The sequence below is a fragment of the Sciurus carolinensis genome, chromosome 16 (assembly GCF_902686445.1).
Source record: "Sciurus carolinensis chromosome 16, mSciCar1.2, whole genome shotgun sequence".
Taxonomy (NCBI): Eukaryota; Metazoa; Chordata; class Mammalia; order Rodentia; family Sciuridae; genus Sciurus; species Sciurus carolinensis.
This window is the reverse complement of record NC_062228.1, coordinates 65,037,050-65,060,888: the sequence shown is the minus strand read 5'-3', so window position 1 is coordinate 65,060,888 and position 23,839 is coordinate 65,037,050. Positions and strand designations below refer to the sequence as shown.

At 56.0% G+C, this 23,839-nt stretch overlaps 1 protein-coding gene across 3 annotated transcripts; it reads right to left on the bottom strand.

The window, feature by feature from the left end:
- Window positions 1-25: 25 nt before the first annotated feature.
- Window positions 26-20,257, bottom strand: Brsk1 (BR serine/threonine kinase 1). Of its 3 annotated transcripts, XR_007105427.1 has the most exons (20): window positions 19,767-20,257; window positions 17,794-17,888; window positions 17,627-17,712; window positions 15,855-15,995; window positions 12,802-12,918; window positions 12,698-12,731; window positions 12,554-12,622; window positions 9,010-9,156; window positions 8,527-8,558; window positions 8,004-8,174; window positions 7,433-7,530; window positions 7,081-7,240; window positions 6,785-6,845; window positions 6,033-6,402; window positions 5,546-5,594; window positions 5,271-5,394; window positions 4,473-4,671; window positions 3,196-3,285; window positions 664-820; window positions 223-361 (listed from the first exon to the last, which is right to left on the bottom strand). XR_007105427.1 is itself a non-coding variant. In XM_047528748.1 (19 exons), the coding sequence occupies exons 1-19, from the start codon at window positions 19,900-19,902 to the stop codon at window positions 204-206; spliced, it is 2,337 nt and encodes a 778-aa protein (XP_047384704.1). In that variant the 5' UTR covers window positions 19,903-20,257; the 3' UTR covers window positions 26-203. The 3 variants fall into 3 exon arrangements, 2 of the variants coding, with proteins under 2 accessions (XP_047384704.1, XP_047384705.1); XM_047528748.1 differs by lacking the exon at window positions 664-820 and having other exon boundaries at window positions 26-361; XM_047528749.1 differs by lacking the exons at window positions 664-820; window positions 19,767-20,257 and having other exon boundaries at window positions 26-361; window positions 17,623-17,712.
- Window positions 20,258-23,839: the final 3,582 nt, after the last annotated feature.

Sequence of the window (23,839 nt, the reverse complement as noted above, 5' to 3'; positions counted from 1 at the left end):
AATAAATAAAATAGAAACGGTTCCCCACCCCCATCTCCCCTGAAGCCCCCCCGCTGGGCATGGCCTGGCACCCCATCCCTGCAGGGCAAGGCCAGTTTCTGGGTCCCCCTCCCAACATACTCCTTGGGCCTTATTTACAGATTCACAGTTGGGGGGCAGGGAAGGGGGTGGAGGGGCTCCCCTCCTTCCCCGGCCCCCTGGGGTCAGGGCAAAGGGGTCCCGTTGGTGGCCAGGAGCTTCTTGTCCTTGGGGGGCCCTCGGCGGGGAGAGCCGCTCAGCTCGGGGTCTGGGCGGCTGGGTGGGGGCTGCAGGCTTCGGGGTGGGGCGCCGGCAGGCCGGGTCTGGGCCCCGTTCTTCTCATCTGTGAGGGAGGAAGAGGTTTTGTGCCGGCTCCAGGGCTGAGGTTCCCAACAGCTGGTCTCAGCAGCCTCAAGACCCTGCCGAGGCTGGATCAGATTCTCCACCTGTGGGACTGCGAGCCGGTGAGGCGGCCAGGGGACACCAGCTGCTAAGGAGGCCTGCCCTCCCAGATGGGGATGTGCCCTGGCAGCCCACAGGGCTTTGGAAACCAGCCAGTTAGTCCCAGTGAGGCCTGGGCCAGTTGGGCTTCAGGTGACTCTCAGGGGCAGCAACACAGAAGGTCAGCCAGAGGCTGCCCCTTACCTCCCGCTAGTTCCATGGGAATGGGGCCGGAGGGGCCACTGCATGTTGCTTGGGGGTCCCAGGCCCTCCAGGTTGGGTCTCCTGACTCAGGCCACCCTCCGGTGGGGCTTGACTTCCCCAGATGAAGGCTGCTTACTCTTGGGGACTCAGTGGAGATCTGGGGGCAAGGAAGTAGTCTAGCAATTTCCATGGGGGCTGAAACATCAGAAGTCTCCTGATACAGGCCAGGTTCCTCTAAGACTGCCGATGGCTGGGGGCAGGAGGGATGCTGCCTCAATACCGTAGCAACAAGTAAAGTTTTGCTTCTAGGGCACCCCGTTTTCTTTACAAGAAAGGTGGGCCCTCTTGGAATCCCTGGTTGCTGAGGCCAGGTTTCCTTGGCAAGAGGACCAGTAGGCCTGATTTTCCTTCTGGTTGCCCCAAGTACCCATAAAGGAGAACAGTGTTTCTCACCTGGGCACTGTGTGTGTGAATGTGCAGTGCCGGGCATTGAACACAGGGCTTCTTTACCACTGAACTACATCGCCAGACCTTTTCTTTATTTTGAGACCATCTTACTAAATTGTTTAAAGCCTGGCTAAGTTGCTGAGGCCAGCCTCAAATTTGAGATCCTCCTGCCTCAGCCTCCCAAGTTGCTGGGATTACAGGCATGCACCACTGTGCCCAACTTCCAGCCTTTTAAAACTTTTTCTATTTTGAGACAGGGTCTTGCTAAGTTGCTGAAGGTCTTGCTGAGTTGTCCAGGCTGGCCTTGAACTTGAGATCCTCCTTCCCTAGCCTCCAGAGTAGCTGGGATTACTGGTGCACCACCATGGCACTACTGACATTTGGGGCTTGGATAACCCTCGGCTGTGAGGCAGCTTCCCTGACCTCTGCCTACTGGACACCACGTGTATCCCCTTGCTCCCCTAGCTGAGACAACTACAAATGTCTGCGGACACTGCCAGATATCCCCCAGGGATTTGTTCAAGGAATGTCCCCCAAAGGTGTCCACACCCTAACACTGGAACCTGTGACAACACTACCCACACACAGGGTATTAGAGACCCTGAGCTGTGATTAAGGTGAAGCACCCAGGTAGGGAAACCACCTTGGAATACCTGGGTAGGTGCGAGTGGCCACATGAATCCTTAAACACCCTTTCCCAGTTCAAGTCGGGCCAGGACAGTGTTACGGGCTCTGGATGCAGAGGAAGGGGCTGTGGCTCGAGCAGCACAGGCAGTCTCTAAGGGTTGCAGAAGGCAAGGGGAGGCTGTCCCGAGAGCCTCAGGAGGCGTGGGGGACCTTGGGTCACCCAGTGTCACCCAGTGATGCCAGGCCGGTGTACGATGATAGCTGGTTTGTGGTCACTTGTTAGTGGTGCTCACTAACCCGGGGCAAGGCACCCCATCAAGAGTCTCAGGTCCCCAGGGCAAAGACCTGACCCTGGGGCTCAGCATTCTCCAGTGACAAGGCACCACGGCTCCTGCCCCATTGCTGGGTCTCCTTTGTCATTCCCATTCATGGGGGAGGGGACAGTTTGGGAGGGAACAGTGACATGTGAGGCTCATGCTGCTAGACTTCCCCAGGGCAAACAACTGTCCCCTGGTGGTCATATTGTGCCTGGCACCTGCATTCACTGTCCTGTGGGACCCCTGTTCCAGGGAGAGGCCACAGTGTCTCAGGAAGGGGACCTGCTTTCCTGAGCAGGAGCTCCTATCACTTAGGAACTCCGGTCCTCACCAGCACCAAGGGTAGGCGCACCTTGTGTGAACGCTGCATCCCCCAGATTCGTCTGCTGGAATCCCAACCCCAAAGTGATGGTATAGGGAAATGGCCTTTGGGAGGTGACCAGGTCCTGAGGGCAGAGCCCTTGTGAATGGGGTTAGAGCCCTTGTAAGAGAGACCTGGGGAGCTCTCCTGCCCCCTCCATCAAGTGAGGACTGAGGGTACAGCCAGTGGGTGCCATCTGAGCCAGGAATGGGCTCTAGGCGGGCACCGACTTTGTTAGCGCCTTGACCTTGGACTTGTAGCCTCCAGGCTGTGAACAATGAATTTCTGCTGCTTCAAAGTCATCCAGTCTAGGTACTTCCTATCACAGCCTGAATGACAACAAATCAGCAGGGTGAGGCCTGGCCTCTGCTCTGCCCCCTGGTTGCTAGGGACCATTAGGCCCTAGCGTCAGGGCCCGTTAAAGTCTGAATCCTTGAATGCCAGTGACATCTGAGTCCTGCAAAGAGGACAATCAATTTGTCCCAGTTTTCAGCTAAGAGTCTTGCATCCCAGAACCATCCCCTTAGTGCCAGGGAACCAGGATGACTGGTCACATCCTCCAGAGCAGAGGTCCAGAACCTCTGCTGCCAGGATGTTCCACTGCCCCCAACTGAGTGGCTACTCCTGGAGGCCAGTGTCCAGGTTGCTAGGGGGTCTCTTCTGCTCAGGACACTATAGACAAGGCCTAGGCACGATGAGGGCCAAGAAGCCTGACTGGTGGGCCTGGCTTTCTCGCGCTGAGGCCATGGCCACCTGCCACCCACAGGCCCTGCCACCCACCTGCCAGGGCCTGCACAGAGGGCTGGTCGTGAGTGCTCAGCAGCTGCGCCTGGATGGTTTCCACCACTCGCTTGAAACGCCGGCTGGGACCTGGGGGGCAGGCGGACAGGAAACACAGTGACTCGGGATAGGGGTAGGGAAGGCCTCCTGGTCTGCAAAGCCCAGCGTCTCCACCAAGCAAAAGACTCTGCTCTAAGCCTCAATCCCTCCACTCTGTGGGGACAGCATGGAACCACAGTTTGCAACGGGTCTCCACCTTGCTATTTAGGGAACTCCTCAAACTAGACACCTTCGACTTAAAATAACAACAGGTGTGGGTTTCCATTTAAATAGATGCTGTTGCTTATTTGTTCCTAGTTGAGGCCTTGAAGAGCCAGCCATGTAAGAAAAATAAGAGGGAGAGAAAAAGATTGATTACAATGGAGAAAGCCCTGCGTTTTAGTCTTTAGGGGGAAGAAAAAAGAAAAAAAAAGAGCTCTGATTCTTTTCAGTGATGGGGCACCCAATGCTCCACAGCCACCTGGCTTAGAAGCTCTACCTCCTGGTACAATCAAGATCAGTGACAAGGAGAGCAAACAGAGGCCCTGTTATCCAAACTCCCACGGTGAGGATGCGGGACCCAGCAGAGTCCGAAGTGAGGTTTCCTGTGGTTTTCTTTTTTTTTTTTTTTTTTTTTGCGGTGCTTGTGCTTGCGAGGGGAGCACTCTACACACTGAGCTACCTCCCCAGCCCTTCCTGTGGTTTTGGTCTCTTGACCAACTCTTGATTGGTCATGGTTGCTTGAGTTAAATTTCTTGAGGCTGCAGCCAGGCTCTGTGGGGAGAGGTGCTGTGACCAGCTGATGTGGGACTGATATCTAGGGGCAGCATGCCGAGTCTTTGTCTCTCTCATCTAGGATCTTGAAGTAGTAGGAAGAGCTCTGCTGTTGACCATGAAGTCAGGAGGTCCAGGCTGAGCCCCAGCTCTGCCATGGCTTACTGTGTGGTGTGGTCAAGTCCACTTACCTCTGCAGGACTCAGTTTTCTCCTCTGTAAAATGGGTGGCTGCTAGCACCTCAGAGGCTGCTTGGGAACTCCCATGAAATGATGCACTCAATATTTACAATACAATATTTACAGAGCAAACTCCCACGGACAGACCAGGGAAGAGAAGGAAGTGGGGGCCTGTGGGGGAAGTCAGAGCGGCCGCCCTCCCCGCACTGCGGCCCTCCCGGCCCACTCTCTTATCTGAAGGTCTTGGACACGGAACGTGGTTAGGAAGCAGTACTGTCGACTCACCGGAGATGAGAGTGAAGGTGACGGAATAGATACCACCTCCACTGCTGCCGTCCCGGCGGGGGGAGGGCTCTGGACCCTCGGAGGAGCTGATGTCCACCTGGAAGCGGACAGGCTTCTGGAAGACGGAGGGACCGCCACTGGCCTTGTACTCAGCCCTGAAGCTGGTCTGGGACAGCACACTGTGACTCAGGCTGGGGATCTGGAAGGTGAGACCCCGACGGAGTGAGTGTATCTACAGCCCACAACTGGCCCTGCTCCGGACGACAGTCCTCCGAGCCACTAGGGGAGCCACAGAAGAGACCCTGGGAGGCCCCACTGCTTGCTGGTACCTGCAGTTTCCTCTGCCTTAAAATAACTGAGGTATCAAAGGAGTGGCTGAAAAACTGGATGCCAACCCCATGAGGAGCTGCAGGCTCTAGGACCACAAGAGACCCACGTCTCCCTCCCGTCACCAGTACTACTGATAGCCCCAGACACTCAAATGCCATTAGCACCCTGAGCCCAGAGACCTGCAGTCCAGCAGCAGACAGCCCTAAGGTCTGCTGGGAAAAGTGGCTCCTCCTGCCATCTCAGGCCTGGTGGCAGAGGGATGGCAACTCTCATCCTCCACTGCTCCCTGGAAACTGTTGTCTGGGCTCTGAACCTACAGGTCTCTGGGCACGAGAACCCTTTCCCGCCTCCCTGCCCTACACTGAGCAAACCTGATTAGAAAAGAACCCGGGGAGTCCCAGAAGGAGGACAGTCTGGGGAGGCAACCAGGGTCTGTGGATCTGGGGAGGCCAGGCTGATGGCTCTCACCGACAGGAAGGCGTGGACAATGTCCGCTTTGATGCTGCTGAGAGGTTTGTCTTTCAGCACAAGGAATATTTGTTCTTCTTTGTCCAAGGAGATGAAATTCCCAAACCAGGAGCGTTTTGCCAACCTGCAGCAGGGGTGGGGGACAGCAGGAGCAGGGCACGGAGGAGTGAAATCCCCATGCTTCCCTCCCCGTCCCATTCACTCCACAGGATCCCCCACCCCACTCACTGTGGATGATCCCCTTGCCCCCCTCTCCCCTTCCCAGTCCCACTCACTCTGGAGAGGACTCTGGCGTTAGGCTGGACATCTCCTCAGCGGTGGGGACTGGATGGGAAAAAGGAGAGAACGTGGTCAACACTTGTCCATCCATCGCCCCGGTGGCCAGCAGCCACCTCCTCCCAGGGCTTCCAGACCAGAGTGGGTACGCATTAGTCTCCCAGCAGCTAAACCCCACAAGGCAAGGTGCCTCGTGGGAGCCTTCACCGATGAGGCCACGACCCCTGGGGCGGGGCTCGCGAGCCGTGGACCAATGGGGAGGGAGCCAAAGCAAGAAGGGGCATGTTCTTCGGATGGGCCCCTCTTCCAGGGCTGGAAGTTCACCTGTCCCACACCTGCACCTCTGCTCACACCCCTCTCAACCCGCGCTCAGAACACGTGAAGCCAGCCTTCTTCCTAGCTGGAGACCCCTGGGAACCAGCTGTTCAGCCCTCCGGCGCCTTCCCCACTTTAGGCCTCAGCAGCCCCAGCCCTTGCGTCCCATACCCTGCATCTTGCGCCGGTGGAAGCGAGGGGAGCCCAAAAAGCTGTTGCGAATGGAATTGAGACGACTCCTCCAGGCGGCTCCCCCGACGCCACCGCCCGGGCTGGGAGGCGGCGTTGTCCCCGGGGTTCCGGTGGGGCTGGCCCGGGGTGTGTGCAGGGGTGAGTGCAAGGGGGTACCCCCTGAGGAGCGCGGGGAGCCCGGGGGTCCGGGGAGGGGTGTGGAGCGGGCACTGGGGGGTGGGGGCTGCTCCCCGGTGCCTCCGCCTCTGGGGCCCCGGGAAGGCAGCGTCTGAGTTTTGGAAGTCGGAGAGCCCCCGCCTCGGGCCTCATCTCCAGCCCCGGGCTCCGGCGAGAAGGAGAAGACCGGACTCTGCGGAGGAGCAGGCCGATGAGGGCGGTCTACCATTCCCAGGAGGCGCCGGCACACACACCGCCTTTGCCTGCCCACCCGCCAGGGGCTTCTAGTCCCTCCCAGAGGCAGAGGTCTGCTGCGTTGCGGGGACAGAGCAAAGCCTGGCACACAGTAAGCGCTGTTAATTTCTCCTAAGTGAATAAATGAACCCTTCAGACACACGGAAAACCCAATCCCAAGGAGGTGGGGATGGCCAAGTGATGGGCTGTGATGACGCCTGGGCCTCTGGCCCTCCAGGGACAAGCAGGCTTCATGGAAATTGTCATTTCTGCTGCTCAACTTTTGCTACACAGTGGTTCACCCTCTGACCCCTCTAAATTCTCTGGGAACCTGGCCTTACCCGTGGGCTGCTTAGAGGACTGGAGGACAGACCAGTGGAGGCTCCACTGACACTGCGGGATCTGCTTCCAGAATAGATTAAAAAAAGAAAGAAAAGAAAAGAAAACGTTGTGAGGATTTAAAAGGTTCAGACTTCCACTCGCTTCCACAGCCCTTCCAGATGAGGACACGAGGCCAGAGAGGGGAAGTGCATTGCCCCAAGCACAGTCACATCCGAGGCTGGGTGGGGGCTAGAACCCTGTACTCCCTCCACACCGGTGGACCCAGGGTCCTTCTTGGAGAGGCAGGAACTCCCACCTCTGGCTGTGCTGGGCCATCTCCAAGGCCCGTCGGGTGGGCACTGGGGAGCCACCACCCCCAGCATCTGTGATGCTCAGAACCTCCATGGACTTGCGCTCTGGCCGCCGCTTCCCGTGCCGGCTCAGCATTGGGGAGTCCACACGCTTTCGTGGCGGGTCTGAGGGCCAAGAATTTCAGCCCCATTAGTGGCTGGATTTGCCCAGCTGTATACTGCATTTACATAACTGCCTTGTGAATGCACAGGTGGGGAAACCAAAAGGGTTTTCATCAGTGTCCAGCTGTTTAAACACAGAAGCCCAGGCCTGTGGCATCGTCCTCCCTCCGGAATCCTGTGGTTTGGGCTGCTCACCAACATCATTGCGGGGAGGCAGGTCCTGGTCCTCACAGCTGGGATATCGCTCCTTCCGATCCAAAAGCAGATAATATATCATTTTTTCTTGGTTCTCCCTAAGACAGGGAGGAGGGAGGGGATGAGGAGAGAGCTGAGGTGGGAAATCAGTGCCCAGAGGTCTCATCTCCTCAGCTGCAGTGGCTTTCTGGGGCTCAGTCCCACCAGCAGTTAGTCCTGTGGGGCCATTTTTCTGGCTATCAATAGAGTTGGTGTGCCATGGTTCCGTGCGCAACACAGGTTTGCTTAACCCTAATAATAATACTACCTAACGCCTGGGAACTTCCTAAGTGCTTGTAAGTACGACATTGGGAAGGCGCCGTCCAGGCCAGTCTCTGCATCTATTTACTTTCCCATCTAATACTTTCCAGGCTGGTCCCCAAGCTCCCACGCTGTAGCTGTAAACCAAACCCCTTTGCTGTGGTCTGCGTGAGCACAAGGCCCTCGCGCCCCCTGCCGGCTTCTGGGAGAACTGCGGCAGCTAGTCCTACGCGGGCGAGGAGTGTGCACGCAGGGGTCGAGAGGGTCTTACTCCTCGCTGCGCAGCTCGCGGTGCAGGCGCTCGCGGTCCCTGAAGCAGCCCAGTGACGCCATGCTCTCCAGGACGTCGGGGTCCAGCTCTCCATTGGAAGGCAGGCTCCTCATGGCTACCCTGCGGCCCGGGGCTGGCTCCAGGCACGGGTCCGGCTCATGTTTCCCGCCCCTGGAGATGGGGAGAGACATTATCCGGAAACCAGTATTCACCTTTGGGCCTTCTTCATCCTAGACTCAAAGTCCCGGGCCTCAGCTTGCTCCTCTCTCAGGATCTCAAGACTCTGGGTCCCCAGGCCCTCGTCCCTCTGACCCAGGCATCCTGGACTCCTAGGCCCCTCCTCCATCTGACCCCCAAGCCCCTTCTCCACCTGTGGCCTCCTCCCCAGCATCCAGAAGTCTGAATCCCTATTCTCTCGTCATTCAGGAACTGTGGCATCTACACCCCCGTCTGCTTCCTCTCTGCTTTGGCTTCTATTCCTTCCTTTCTCAGGGACCCAATTGTCCACTTGCCCCTTACTCACAGGTACCAAGGATGTTTCTGAATCTGCTCCAGCTGTTAGGAGGAATTGTAGAAAAGCAGAAATGAGGTCGCATGCACACAGTAGGCGTGGAATTAAAAGCTGACTGGGAGAGATTCCTAACCGTTCGGATGCTAGCCAGGGTCAGGATGACATTATTTCTCCACCTAGTGGCGGCTAGGCGCATCGCTCTAAGGCACCAGCGGCCCTACTACGTCTTAGCTTCCCGCATGCGCAGTGTCATCCCTCAGCTTCGCGCGCCCTCGGCCGGACCAGTCAGGGCAGGCCTCCGTCCAATCTTGCGCTACCTCCTCCGCAGTTGCAAGGTGCAGATTTTGTTGGACTTCTGGCTGCGGCTCAGCTAGCGACCCGCGCCCCATGCCCCAGGGATCGATGGGCAGATCCTGTAAACCCCTTTCTATGACTCCTCTAGGGCTTGTGCCTTCACCCCCGACTGCGCACCGCTGCAGGTCCCCCCAAACTCACGCTAAGCCTTTTTTCGGGCTCCACTTCGATCATCCCCCTCAGGAGGCTCTGGCAGTCTGGAGGGATGAAGTGGGGCATGTGGAAGACGCCGCGTTTCACCTTCTCCAGAAGCTGGCGGAGGTTGTCATCGTCAAAGGGCAGAGCCCCCTGCGGGAGAAACAACAGAGCCCTTTACACAGAGGGGACGATTTGCCAGGCGAGAGTCTCAGCACTGGACGCTCATCAGCAAGTTTCACCTCACCCCAAGCACAGGGGGTCGGGAGCTTTTATTGTCTGTTTGCGGATGGGGAAACTGAGGACTGATGCGCAGTACTAAACAGCAGAGCAGGGACTCCCAAGGGACAGTCTGGCACCAGTGCTTAAGGGGCAGGAATGCAGCTTTGGGGTTATTCCTTAAATCCAGGGTTCTCCCCATACCAGCTTTGGGAAGGGTAATCTTTGCTAGTTCATTCATTCATTCATGGAAAGGTGAGCTCGTGTGTGTCAAGGATCCAGCAGTGAGCAAAACGAGCCCCTGTCCTCCTACAGGTCACACTACAGGCCAGGAGACCTCAGGTAAAAAGCAAACAGTTCCCCGATGACAGTGGGGAGGGAGGCTTCCTTTCCTTGGGAGGAGCCCTTGGAGCAGAGACCAGAGCGCGGCTGAGCCCTGGTCCAATAACCTGTCCTCCTAGGAGGGGAGGACACAGAGGCAGAGCCTGGTGGGCTACAGCAGGAAGCCAGGAGCTCCCAGCGGTGAGGAAGAGGTGAGGCGGGACTCTTCCCCAGCCCCATCAGAGGGAGCGAGGCCCCGCGGATACCTTGAGTTTGGATTTCTAATCTCCAGAACGGCTGGAGGATATTTCTACCACCAGTTTGTGGTACTTTGTTATAGCAGCCCTAGGACATCAAAAAAGAAAGGAAGAGCATGCGCCTAGGACTGAAGGCATGCACAAGGACTGCAGGTGACAACAGTGACCGAGGAGAGACAGGGGTGGCGAGCGTGCGCGGAGGTAGGTGGCAACGGGTCACAAGGGGCCTCGCAGGAAGGCAGTGAGCACAGCGGCCAGCATGGTTTCTGGTGCCCGCCTTTGCTTGCGTATTTATGCTGCTGCCACTAGCTGTGGGAGGTAGCACCACTTCTCTGAGAACAGCAATGGGCAGGGACACTATCCACCCCAGGGACGGTGTCAGAAGGAGCTGCCTGGTACAGTGCGGGGCTCACAGGGGGGCTTCTGCACCCATGGGCTGTTGTTGCACATCCAACAACGGTGCCCTGCTGCACCCCAGCTCCCAGCCAGTTCACTAGAGATGGCACAGAGGACAAGGCCACATCCCTTCCTGCGTGCAGCTTTGCCTGGGACGGTGGCAGGCGCCACGCACGGATGCCTGGTTACCAAGCAACAGTGACCGAGTGAGCAACAGCTGCATTTGGAGGAAGACAGACAGTACACAATCGGACCTGTGGACGAAGGTGGAGTGTGTGAGCAGGGTCGGGGTCAGAGGCAGAGCAGGCCCAGGGTTAGCCAGGGTCCAGCACAAGGGACAGCACTCGCTGGAGAAGACCATGAGCCCGAGGGCTCTTCTAGTGTCCCAAGTGCCCTGGTGTCCCACTACAGGAGCGTGTGGATGGATGACGCAGGGTGTGCGTGCAGGCAGGAGGGGGTCCTGGGTGCTGCTCTCATGGTCAGGAGGCCTGGGTTTGGCACTGGTGCCTAACGCCTAGCATGGAGCCTCCATTTCCTCCTCTCTGTGACAAGGACATGATGATCCTGCCAGGAGGCATTAATGTGTGGGTTAAAAGTGATGACAGTGACAACACAACTGATCCCCCTTGTCATGTTGTATACGGTCACCCTGAATGCTGGTCAGTGAGTGGGGACCACGGCTCCCCCGGAGGACAGCTGGCTGTGACGGTCCTGTCCTTACAGCCGGCACCTCAGCTTGTGTTTGTGTGTCTCGTTTACAGACACCTTTGACGCATACTGTGCCGACACGGACTCACGGCCACCGGCACTGCCGCTCCACCTGGAGGAAGCTCGTCCCTCACTGGTGCTCCCTGAGGCTCCTCACGGTCGCCCTGTGCTCGGGGACGCTAGCATGACGCTTGGGGGCCACGTTAAACAGGGAAGTCAACAAAAGCCACAAAAACACAGGTGCACAACACTAAGCAGACTGCAGAATGGACTGTGTGCAGGGTAAGAGCCAAACACGCAGAGGCAGGTGGCCGGTCAGCCTCAGTTGGGCACCGCACCCAGGTGTGTGGCTGGGCCACTGGGAGCTCTGCTCTGTGCATGTCCCGGGGGCCACTGTGGAAGGCCTTCAAGTGCTGTTCTGGGGTTCTAGGTAAGCTCTGAGAGGTGCATTTGCAAATATGCAGCCTGCCAATCTGGCGTGATAAACTGTTATCACGCATGATTCCTGAGCGCCGCTCCAAGGGCTGTGTGCGACCTTTAATCGGAACCCTCAAGACACAGGTACTGATCATTCCCACTGTGAGGGTGAGGAGACTGAGGCTGGGAGAGGAAAGTGTCTTGCCTGCCCAAGGTGAGGGAGCAGGGATTGAACTTGGCCTTCTCACCACTGGCTGTAGAAGGCGGAGCTCTTGGGTGCGCTTAGCTGGCCGCCTGAGTGCCTCTGCTGCTCCCCCACAGGGTTCTGAGCCCCAGGAAGGCAGTGCCCGATTGGCCTCATTCCCCGTGGTGCTGGCCACATAGCCTAGTGGTTAAGAGACCAAAGGTTGATCCCAGGTCTGCCTCTAATCACTGTGTGCCCTGGGACAGTCACTCCCCTCTCTGGCCTGCTGAGGGAATCACGTGCGATGATGTGCTTGGAACAGTGCCTGCATAGCTCACTTATCTATTCACGCTGCATCAGGGTGCACAATGTGCCAGCGCCGGGGTCGCAAAGATCAGCTGACAAAACAACAAAGCACACAAAGAATAAAGGCCTGACACGGGCCCTGGCCTTGGGGCGCTTCTGAGAGAGAAGACATCGTGCAGGAACACAGTGACACAGAGTTGCCAGGAGAAGGACCGACTGCTGGCCGCGGGGCTCTGACCTCACGGGGTGAGGGAGGGGGAGACGGAAGCCAAGGGAGGCTCCTGGGAGAAGTGACTGTGGAGCTGAGGGCTTCAAGAAGTCTAGATATTTACTAGGTGAGCAAGCGAGCTAGCAGGGATGCAAGTGTCCGGGCAGAGGGAAGAGCGGGTACAAAGGCCCTGTGGTAGCAGCCAGCCTGAGAGCCCCCGGCCCCATTACACGGGTGGTTTAGATACTGCAACACCCAAGACACAGCCAGGAAACAGCCCTTGTCCCAAGCCCTGCAGCTGCCCCTGGGTGCCCCATCCCTTCTGGGGACTTCCCTCAACCCTCTCACAGGCCTGTGACTGGAAGGCTGGCTCGGCACAGAGCAGCTGCTGCAGCACCTGGGTCCGCGGGGCGCTGGTGCCTTCCCACCAGTTAACTATCCGGGAGGCACCCGAGGCGGGGATGCCGCACAGGTTCTTTGCTCCACCAGGCAGGGCTGCTCTGGAGTCGGGGCGCAGGCAGCGGGGTGCCTTACCACAAGCAGCGCGAAGAGGATGACGCCGCAGCTCCACATGTCCGCCCGGCGGCCGTCGTACTTCTCCCCCTGGAAGGGAGAAGGCCCCGCTCGCTCTCCTCCGGGCTGCCTCGGCTCCCCGCCCCGCGCCTGCCCCTCACTCACCTTGATCACCTCTGGACACGCATAATGGGGGGACCTGAGAGCAAGAGTGGAGTCAGCTTCAGGCCAGCCTCGGCCCTCCCTGGGACGGGGCCGGCCCCACTCACCCGCAGCTGGTCTCCAGGAGGCTGTCCCCCACTTGCAGGGAGGCCATACCGAAGTCTGCGATGCGGATGTTGTTCTTCTCATCCAGCAGCAAGTTCTCTGGCTTCAGATCTCTGTGGCTGAGACAGGCAGGTGAGTCAGCCTGCCGCCTCCCAGGCAGCCAAGGCCCCACTCACTAGCTCCGAGTGGGACACTTCTGGCACCTTTTCATGACAATCACAATGTGCCCCAAAGTCTAAAGCTGCCCATGCACCCAACCAGCTTTGGCCTCACGATGGGCGGACACACCACCCTTCCAGGGATATTTCGCAGGCCATCCCAGACATTGTATCAGTCTGCACACACTCAGGTGAGCAGGTGCAATGTGAGACGTTTTGAGGTTAAGAAGGGTTGATATTGAGCTGGTTCTTTAAAATGTCAAAATATATCCATACTGAATAAAAACCCCACTGCACCCCACCTGGTCACCCCTCCCTCGGGACCCTCTCACTCCCAGGCTAGACTCCTTAAGGCTTAGGGGTCAGGTGGAAGTGGAGAGGGGCTGTAGGCCTCTGCAGCTCCTACTGCGGGGGGAAGTCCAGTGACTGGGTCAGGCTTGTCAGTGACGGCGAATACTGCCCCCGAGGGGACACAGTCTTCCTACCAGGGTTGACACCGTCCCCTCAAAAGGAGGGGCTGAAAGGGCTGGGGAGATAGCTCAGCTGGTAGAGTGCTCGCCTCGCAAGCACAAGGCCCTGAGTTCAATCCCCAGTACCGCAAAAAAAAAAAAAAAAAAAAAAAGGAGGGGCTGAGAGTTAAAATGGGCTGCATGTGTGAGCCCCTCACCCTGATCTCCACTGCACCCCAGACGTGCCAGAGGGACGGCGAGTGATCAGGAGGCTAGAAGATGAGGGCTTCCATTGGGCACCTTAGGTAGTCATAGGGTGCTGCATACTTACTATCTTGTTTGGGGGACTGAAAGTGATTCAGTGAGGAAAAGGTGAGTCCTCATGCGGATGTTCCTATGACGAAGAATGAACGCCAACCCTAACTTGACACCATTTACAAGAATCAACCAGAAGTGGACCCCGGACCTAAATGCAAGAGCTGAACCTACAGCCAAGAGTGGTGGCACATGCCTGTGATTCCAGCTGGTGTGGGGGTGGGGGTGCTGAGGCAGGAGGGTCACGAGTTCAAGGCCAGCCTCAGCAACTAAGAGGGGCCCTAAGCAACTTAGGGATACCCTGTCTCAAAACAAAAACCAGAAAGGGCTGAACCTACAACTTCTAGGAGAAAGCACAGGAGAAAATTCAATTGAGCAAAGGTTTCTAAAACAGGACAGAAAAAGAATGAACTGTAAAAGAAAAAAACAATTAACAGACCAGAGCTCACAATTTTAAAATGTTGCTGGGGGGGGGGGGTGCACATGTAATCCCAGCAACCGGGAAACCTGAGGCAGCAGGATCACAAGTTCAAGGTCAGCCTTGGCAACTTAGCAAGGCCCTAAGCAACTTAGTGAGACCGTGTCTCTAAGTAAAAAATGAAAAGACTGGGCATGTAGCTCAGTGGTAAAGTACTCCTGAGTTCAGTCTCCAATATACATATATAAAAGTTATTCCTAGAGTTATCTCTTCTTCCTAGAGTAAAAATTATTACAACTCCCTAGTAAAAAGACTGATCGTATGGGCTGGGGCTGTAGCTCAGTGGTAGAGCACTTGCCTAGTGTGTGTGAGGCACTGGGTCTGATCCTCAACACCACATATAAATAAATAAAATAAAGGTCCATCAACAATCAAAAAATACTTTAAAAAAGACTGAACATATTTTTTAAAATAGCTAAAAAATGGGCAAATAACCTGAACAGTCATATCTCCAAAAAAGATATACAGGGGAGATGGGAATAGGAGAGACGGAAGAATGGATCGGACATCACTTTCCTATGCTCATATATGCATTCACGACCAGTATGTACCACCACAAGTGTGGGAAGTTATACTCCACGTGTGTAGGACATATCAGAATACATCCTAATGGGGCTGGGGTTGTGGCTTAGTGTACAGCACTTGCCTAGTATGTGTGAGGCACTGGGTTCAATTCTCAGCACCACATATAAATAAATAACTTAAAATAAAGGTTCATACACAACTAAAACAAAAAAATTAAAAAATACATTCTACTGTTATGTATAACCAAAAAGAACAAATAAAAAATTAAATAAAAAAGAAGATATACAAAAGGCTAATAAGCATGAAATAAGATGCCCAACATGAGAAATCATTAGGAAACTTCAAAGTAAAACCACAATGAGGCAACATTTCACATCCACTAGGATAGTTATAATCAAAAAGACAGAAAATAGCAGGTGTTGGTAAGCATGTGCAGGGGCTGGAACCCACTTTGGAAGATGGTCTGACAGTCCCTCAAAAGACCAGAGTTACCATTTGACCCAGCAATTCTCTAATGTATTTACCCAGGAGAACAAAAACACAGGTATACGCAGAAACTTAAACAGGCATGTTCTCTTGTCCTTGAGTGCCCATGTTACTCATAACCGTCAAGAGGGGGAAAACCCAAAAGGTCTGCTATTGGATGAACAGAGAAACAAAAGATGATCTATCCATTCCATGGAATATTACTCGGTCATGGAAAGGAACAACGTGTTGACACACTACAACATGGACAAATCTTGAGGACATTTTGCTAAGTAAAAGAAGCCATATGAGGCCATATACTGTGTAATTCTATTTATAGGAAATGTCCGGAGAGAAAAGTCACTGAGACAAACACAGGGGAGTGGGGAGTGACTGATTAATGGATCTGGGGTGTGAAAATATTGTAAAATTCCATGGCAGTGATGCACAGCACTGCAAATACATTAAAACTACTGAATGGTACACTTAAAAAAGCTGGACCATATGGGCGGCGAGTTATATCTTAAGAATATACAAAAGGGAAAAGATTTCTTTTGGGGCCGACCACACAGACTTCTCCTCTGCCTTCCGTGTGCCCCAAGGTAGCCCCTCCACACCTCCGTGGCAGCGCTCAGCCCAGCCTCCCCCTCACGCTGCCCCCTCACCAGATGGAGTAGCTATGGCAAAAATCCAGGGCAGACACAATCTGGCGGAAGAATTTCCGGGCCTCCTTGGGTGTCAGTCTCCCCTTCTTTACCAGGTAGTCGAACAGCTCACCCCCAGAGACGTGCTCCAGAACCAGGTACCTGAAGGATACAGGGGGGCAGCGGGCTGGAAGGGGCATGTGGAGGACCACAGGGCCTGGTCTTCCTCTTCCAGTGGCCTCTGAAAATCAGAGACCCCAGTTCCCTTGAGTCCTTGGGGGAAGAGACTTCGATTCCCAGAAGTCCTTGGAATGAAAACACTCCAATTCCCAGGAGTCTCTGGGACAAATGACTCCAATGTCTACCAGTCTCTGGGAAGCTCGAATAATCTCCACTAGCCCTGGGCAGCAGAGACTCCCATGAATACTTCAGGAAGACCCACACTTGGACTCCTAGGCGTTTCAGGAGAGAAGGCAGCTCCATTGGCACCTGAAGTCAGAGACCCCTAGGAAATAAACACCCTACTGCCATTAATCCCTGGAAAATCACACCTCTATTTCCCAAAAGCCTCTGAGATGAAGAGACCCCAATTCTTACTCACTCCTGGGCAGTAACGATTGCAATATGCACCACGGGTAGACTACCACTCCCATCAGTCCTGCAAGGTTAAAAACTGCAGAGTCCACAAGTCTCTGCAATGTAGAGTACTAGTTCCCATCAGCCACCTGGAGCCTCAAGACTTCAAATCCCATCAGGCTCTGGGGGTTAAAACTCTAATTCCCATCACCTCTTGGGAAGCAAAAGCTCAATATATGAGCTCTTGGACAGCCAAGATTCTGGGGTAGAACACAAACTCCCATGGGCCCTCCTCCCAATACTGCCAGTGGAGGTGAGTGGTAACTCTACCTGTTGAGACAATGGCCCTCCCATCTCCGCACCTGAGAAAGCTTGAGAACTACAATTCCCATGAGCATCTGGGCCAGGGTAGCATCAAGACTGGGAAATCCAGTCGCACATCTCATGGATGTTGGAGTCATTGCATCCAGGGAACTGGGTGGTGGGGGCAGGAGGTCTGTCCCTTCTACTGCTGCCCAGGCCAACTGTCCTTTGGGCCACCAAAGTCTAGACAAAGAGGCCTATTCTCTGGAGTCAGGACAGCTGGATCCTGTCCCCATCCTTTCCAGGGGGTAGCTCTGAGATACAGACTCAGAACTCCTAAGCAGGCCCCTTTTGGAGTGTCCAACCATGGCACCTGGACCGGTGGAGGGGAAGGGGTCTTCCGTACTCCAGTGTGTGTGGGAGTTTGGGGAGCGCCTCTGGGCTGGCTAGGCTTCACTGCCTCACAACCCCGGGGCTGGTCTGCCCTGCTGAGTGGGCTCTGGCCTCAGCGTCCAGACTGCCCAGCAGAGGACGTTCCCTCGGTGCAGCACCACGCGGGCGGGGCTGGGGAAGCAGCGGGAGGCTCAGCCTCCACTCCAGACAGGGCCACTCAGGTCCTTGGCCAGACCACCCTGAACATGCCCGATCTCGTCTGATCTGGGAAGCTAAGGGTAGGCCTGGTCACTGCTTGGAAGGGAGGGCAACTCAGGTCCACTGTCCTGCCCCCAGCATCAGGCCCTTCTCAAGTCAGCCCTGGAGTGGCCTGGGGCAATCCCTACAGCAGGGCAGGGGCTAGGCCTTCAACGTCCAGCCAGGGAGCCCGAGATGCCCAGGCTCCTCCGGGCCCTTTCTGGAAGGGCCTCGTCCCAGCAATGGGGTGGGAGCACAGGGGCTGGGCGTCTATAAATACCTACAAATATTTCTTGTTCTCGTAGACGTCATGGAGCTTGAGGACGTGTGGGTGCTCGATGAGCTTCAGGATGGCGATCTCCCGTTCCACCTGAGGGCCCGGGATGCAGAGATCAAGGTCAGCATGGCCTCCCAGGCTGTCCCAGGCCCAAGGGTGCTCCACCACACACACCTTCATCAGCACTGACTCCGACAGCTTCTCCCGGTTCACGATCTTGATGGCAACCTTCTGGCCGGTGATGCAGTGGACCCCGAGTTTCACCAGCCCTGGGAGCAGGGTGACAGTGTGGGTGTTCTCTGGAGCCCTCGCACTCCAGTCCTAAGGCCCTTCACCACTGTTTCCTCCTCCTTCCCCGCAGGCTGTTTCAACCGCGGCCTGCACTGCCCTGCACTGAACACCTGGGAGCTCACGGTTGCCATTCCCATGCAGCACAAGCCCACCGCTTCCCGGACCCAATTCAGTTCTGCCCGACTGTCCACTCATTCCCTGTCCCTCCACCAGCCTCCTCTACTCCCACCCCAAGTCTGTCCTTTAGGTATGCCTGCCTAGGTTTGTCCTTCCGTATTTTCTTTCTCCACTGTCTCCATACTTATCTCTCCCCCATGAAACTTCTTACTATCTTGACCCCTTGCTCCCATGAGTTCTCTGCCTTTCAATCTTTTGCAAACCCCACATCTCCCAAAGAATATGATCTTATATTTTCCCTTACCCCAAACCTCCCCATCCTTCACCTCTCCAAAACCTGATCTCTCAATTCTTTTCTGATCTTGTTTTAATAGCAGCCATACTTGAAATTATACAAACTCCAAGGATATGTCCAGTCCCAGCCCATTCCTCTCCAGGTTCTTTAACACCAGGACCTAAGCTCCCAAACCACAGATGTAGTCCTTCCTCCCCTAGACCCAGGGCTCCAGAGCTCGCCTCCTCCCTCAGACCCAGGGCTCCAGAGCTCACCCTCCTCCCTCAGACCCAGGGACCCAGGCCCACCCTCCTCCCTCAGACCCAGGGCTCCAGAGCTCACCCTCCTCCCTCCGACCCAGGGCTCCAGAGCTCACCCTCCTCCCTCAGACCCAGGGGTCCAGGCCCAGCCCTCCTCCCTCAGACCCAGGGCTCCAGAGCTCACCCTCCTCCCTCAGACCCAGGGCTCCAGGCCCAGCCTCCTCCCTCAGACCCAGGGCTCCAGGCCCAGCCTCCTCCCTCAGACCCAGGGCTCCAGGCCCAGCCTCCTCCCTCAGACCCAGGGCTCCAGGCCCAGCCTCCTCCCTCAGACCCAGGGCTCCAGGCCCAGCCCTCCTCTGACCAGGTGTCCAGCTTCCTGACCCCTTCCTTCTTTCCCGTAGGGCTCAGGAATTCAGGTCAGCAAGACCTTCGCACTCCTGGGATCAGGATCTGGAGGCTGACCTCTCCATTTCCTGTCTTGGTTCTGCCCCTCGGCTTCACAGAGACCCTGCTGTGCTGCCCTGGGACACTGATGTGGGCACCAGTCTCACTCCCATCCATCCAGCAGGAAGGAGGCTGCAGGCAGCTGCCAGTGTTTAGCAACAGCAAAAGCTGATTCCCCTTGCCACGGCTCCTCCTGGGAGATGTGCCTCCTCTGCAGCCCACCTCTCCACCTTTCCATCTTTCCATCCCATTCCACACTGAGAGTGTGCCAGGGCAGGGGCAGAATGTCTAGACCCCATGCCCCTGGCAGCCCAGCGGGTTGCCTGGTTCACAAGGTCCCTAGACCCGAGGGCAGTGGGAGGAAAGAGGCTCCCCAGGATGGAAGCTCCTCCACCCAGCCTGCGGCGGTACTGCAGAGCTCCCAGAGGCAGCCAGCCTGCGTCCGCACCGCCTCCGTCCCCACTGTGCCCTGGACCCCCTCCAACCTCTGCCCCAACTACCAAAACCAAGAGTCCAGACCCCTCTTCCTTCCTCACACCCAGGAGTCCAGGCCCCAGCCTCCTCTCCTCCAGGCCCCCCAGAGACAGAGTCCCCACCCCCTCTATCCTGGGGACCTGCAAGTCTGGACACCAAGTCCCTTCTCTGTGACCGGACCCAAGGGTCTGGACAGCAGGCCCCTGCCCTCTAAGTACCCAGGTCCCTTCCTCTGCCCCCACCTGCACCCTGCCCAGGCGGCAGGTATCCCCTCGGGCTGGACTCACCTGTCTGTCCCTTGCCCAGCGTCTTCTCCAGTCGATAGGGGCCCACATATTGGGCGTGCTGGGGTGGGTGGGGGTGGGGGTGGGGGAGGTGGTAGGCGGGGGAGCCCCCGCCACCTTCCTTGGCCCCGGACGACATGGTGCCCTTGGTTCCGGCCCGACCGGCCCCCCGGCCGCCCCCCCTGCGGCCGGTCGCCCCGTTCCTCCGGTGGGGGCCGGCGACAGTTCCGTCCCGGCCCCCCCGGCTGCTCCCCACCTCTCCGGGGGTCCCCAGGGGGCTGGGCTGGGCCCCCCCGTCGGCGGGCCGCGGAGCTGGGGGAGGGGGGGCTGGCCCAGGGGGGGGTCAGGCCCCGGGAGTCGGCATGACCCGGGGGGGCTGCGCGGCCCCCCCTCCCCAGCCCGTCCCTGGCCGCCCCCCCCTTCCTGCGCCTCCCCGCGCCGGGGGGGTCTGAGGTGCGGGCCGGCGGATGCTGCAGGCCGAGGTCCCCCCCGCCCCCCCACGCGCCCTCTCTCCTCCGCCTCCTCCTCCTCTCCGCCTCCCCCCGCCACCTCGTCCTTTCTCTCCGGCACGCTGACATCACCATCCGGGGACTCCGGGCCCTTCCCCAAAGTTAACCCTTTAGGAGGGGGGAGGGGGTGGCGAGGGGCGGGCCTGGGAGCTGGAGGGATGGAGAGGAGGCAGGAAGATGCTGGGAGGGGTGGAGGATGCAGGAAGAGAGAGGGATGCGAGAGAAGACAGGGATGCAGGAGGAGCCAGGGATGCAGGAGGGAAGCGGATGAAGGGAAGGATGGAGAGAGACATGGAGCCCACAGACAGAGGCAGAGATGGAGGCACACAAAGAGGGAGACTGACAGGCGAGATGGCAAGAGAGATGCAGACCACCAGAGGCAGGGGTGAGGCAAGAGAGAGACGCAGGGAGGCGGAGGCAGGGGACCAGACAGAAGAGAGGGAATGGTGGGCAGGAAGAGCACAGAGACACGGACAGGGCGAGAACCACTCAGCAGAGGTGCGGGCAGGGATGGGAATGTGATGTGGAGAAAAACAGACGGGATGGCAAGATAAATGCAGAGACAAAAAGAGGGATACAGTGGGAACTGCCAGGGGACATGGAGGGTGCACACTGGTGGAGGAACCAGTGCTGGGCAAGATGGGGACAGAGCAGAGGCACAGAGGACGGGGAGGCAGGGGCAAAGAAGGGAAAGAATTTTTGGGTATTGCTGCCCCAAGACTGGTCTCTGTTCCTCAGGTCCCCCAAGATCACCCACCCTGTGCTCTTTGGCCAAGCTGTATCTTCACCAGCGTAGGGACTCACATCTCAGGGTGCTTTTGGATTCTCTTGCTCCTACCGAGAAACTTCCAGAATCCCCTGAGGTCTCATGGTGTTTTAGATTCCTAGGCATCTGTCCTTGTCTTGGGTCCTGGAAATCATCATACAAGCCCCACTATAATCCATATATCTCCACTGTGCACATCCATGTATCTGTGCTCAGTTTGTGGGTAATCCACACACCCTGTTAGATTTCTTTTAAAAAACTTTTAGGGCTGGAGATATAGCTCAGTTGGTAGCGTGCTTGCCTTGTAAGCACAAGGTCCAGGGTTCAATCCCCAGTACTGAAAAAAAAAAGTTAAAGGACACAATACCTTTATTTAATTTTTACGTGGTGCTGAGGATTGAACCCAGGGCCTCAGGCATGCTAGGTGAGCACTGTACCACTGAGTCACAACCCCAGCCCCCATTAGATTTCCACATAATCCAGACTCCTCTATTTCAGATACTCAAAGGCATTGGCACCCTTTTAATTCCTAAGTCCCCTATAGAGTGTGCTGTGAGACTTTAGGCTCCTATGAGATGCCCAAGTCTATGTATGCAACCACCCTTTTTCTGTGAGTCTTTAACAAGTGCCAAATCTGAGTCAGGCACTATTCCAATGGGTAAGGATATGGCAGGGAACTGGATCTGCACAAATGCCTACCCTGTGGTTCTCCCATGATAGTGGAGAGACAGCTGATCGACAAGGTAAACAAACAAAATCATTGTTAGACATGTCTGACAGTGCTGGTCCATGCTGAAGAGGTGACTAATGTGGGAAAGGGGTTAGGAGTGTCTGCTGAAGGGAGTATGATTTTAGATACAGTGGCCAGGAAGCAAAATGAACTATGCGAACAGCCAGGGCAGTCCAGGAAGAGGAAACAGTAAGTGCATACATAGGTCCTGAGGCAAAAGTGTGCCTGGGTGCTATAGGGATATTGAAGGGGCCAGTGTGGCCAGAGAGGAATGAGCAAGGGAGAGATTGGAGGTAAAGAAGCAGATTTACACAGTTTTAGAAGCAGGGTGGCCATATATCCTGGGTTATGCCTATGTAAGTATTAATTTGGTCTCTTTTCTCTCTGAAGTGTCTCACTACAGAGGGAAAGTTATTTGATCACATTCCTTATAGGATATTTTAAAGCCCAAGGCTTTTATAGGGCACATGTGGTTTTTCATCTAGACTACCAGAGTATTATTTCTACAATCATATATACAATACTATATCATATAATGTCACGTGATGTATGTACATTCATATTATACTATAGGTATTACACATGATCATATGTACACTATGTTATAGATAGACCTGTACACAGATGTCTACACCCTAATTCCCACACCTGTAAATGTATCATGTGGCAAAAGTAACTTTGCAGATGTGATTGTGTTAAGGATCTTGAGATGGGGAGAGTGTCTTGGTTATCTGGGTGGCCCAATGGCATCACAGGATGAAGGAGGGTCAGAGTCAGGGAGATGAGGGGATGGAAGCAGAGGTCAGAGTGACATGGCCACAAACTAGGGGAGGAGGGTGGCTTCTAGAAGCTGGAAAAGGCAAGGAAAAGAGTCTCCCCAGGAGCCTTCAGAAGGAATCTTGCTGACACCTTGATTTTGGCCCACTGACACTCATTTTGAACTTCTGCTCCCCAGATGGTCAACATAATAAGTGTGTGTTGTTTTAAGACACCAAGTTTTTTTGGGAATTTGTGAACAGCAGCAATAGAAACTAATACAATAGAGTCCCAGATCCCTGTCCACATCACAGAGCTGCAAACACCCACAGCCCTTCCTATCTTTGCCCCAAATATCCCCTTGCACAACTAAGGCCAGCAGGTACTCAGTATCTCCGTACTGGTGGCCCCACCTGAAGTTGGGCACACCCTTCTGGATGGGGAGAGCCTCCTATGCAGACCAAGATGTGGTTTCTTTAAGCCCAGCACCAGGCAAACACCCTGCAGACCTAAGCCCCATATCTGACGCACAGAGGCCTAGGGCTTCCCTTCAACTGGGCTCTCTTAGCTTTCTGAATTCTGACTCAGGTTCTGATGGCCTCCACAATTCCGTCCTCTCTGGCTGGCAGGAGTCAGGTAAGAGTGCCTGAGGGATAAGAGAGATCCTCACTGTAGCCCCACTTGACAAATGAGGAGACTGAGGACAAGAAAGTGGTTGTATATTATGCACAGCTTATGTATTAGGGCTGAAACCCAGAACTCCAGTAGTGGGGATAAAATCAGATCTGGGCATGCGGTGGTGATGCCTGTAATCCCAGTGACTCAGGAGGCTGAGGCCAGAAGATTGCCAAGTTTGAGGTCAGCCAGAGCAATTTAGGGAGGCCTTGTCTCAAAATAAAATAAAAAGGATTGGGAATGTGGCTCAGTGGTAGAGCGCTTGCCTACCATGCACAGGGTTCCGAGTTCGATCCCTGGCACCTAAAAAAAAAAAAAAAGCCTAGGCACCAAGCTCCTGAGGGGAAGCGACCAGTCAGACAAGCAGCGAAAGTGGGCGTGGCATGCGAGGGGCGTGGCCCAACCGGAGCAGCGGACTCGCTAGTTGCTGAGGCGGGGCTTAACGGGGAGAGGCCGAAAGGCCTAGAACAGGGGAGGGGAACACGAATGTGGGCGGGGCCTACGCCGGCGTGGGTGGACTTTGCGATAAGGAGGCGGGGCTCGCTAGAGGGAGAGAGCTGATGGGGGATGGGGCGGGACCATGGGAGCAGGGGGCTGCCGGGAGGGGCGGGGTCGAGTGCGGTATCGGCCCAGAGCCCTG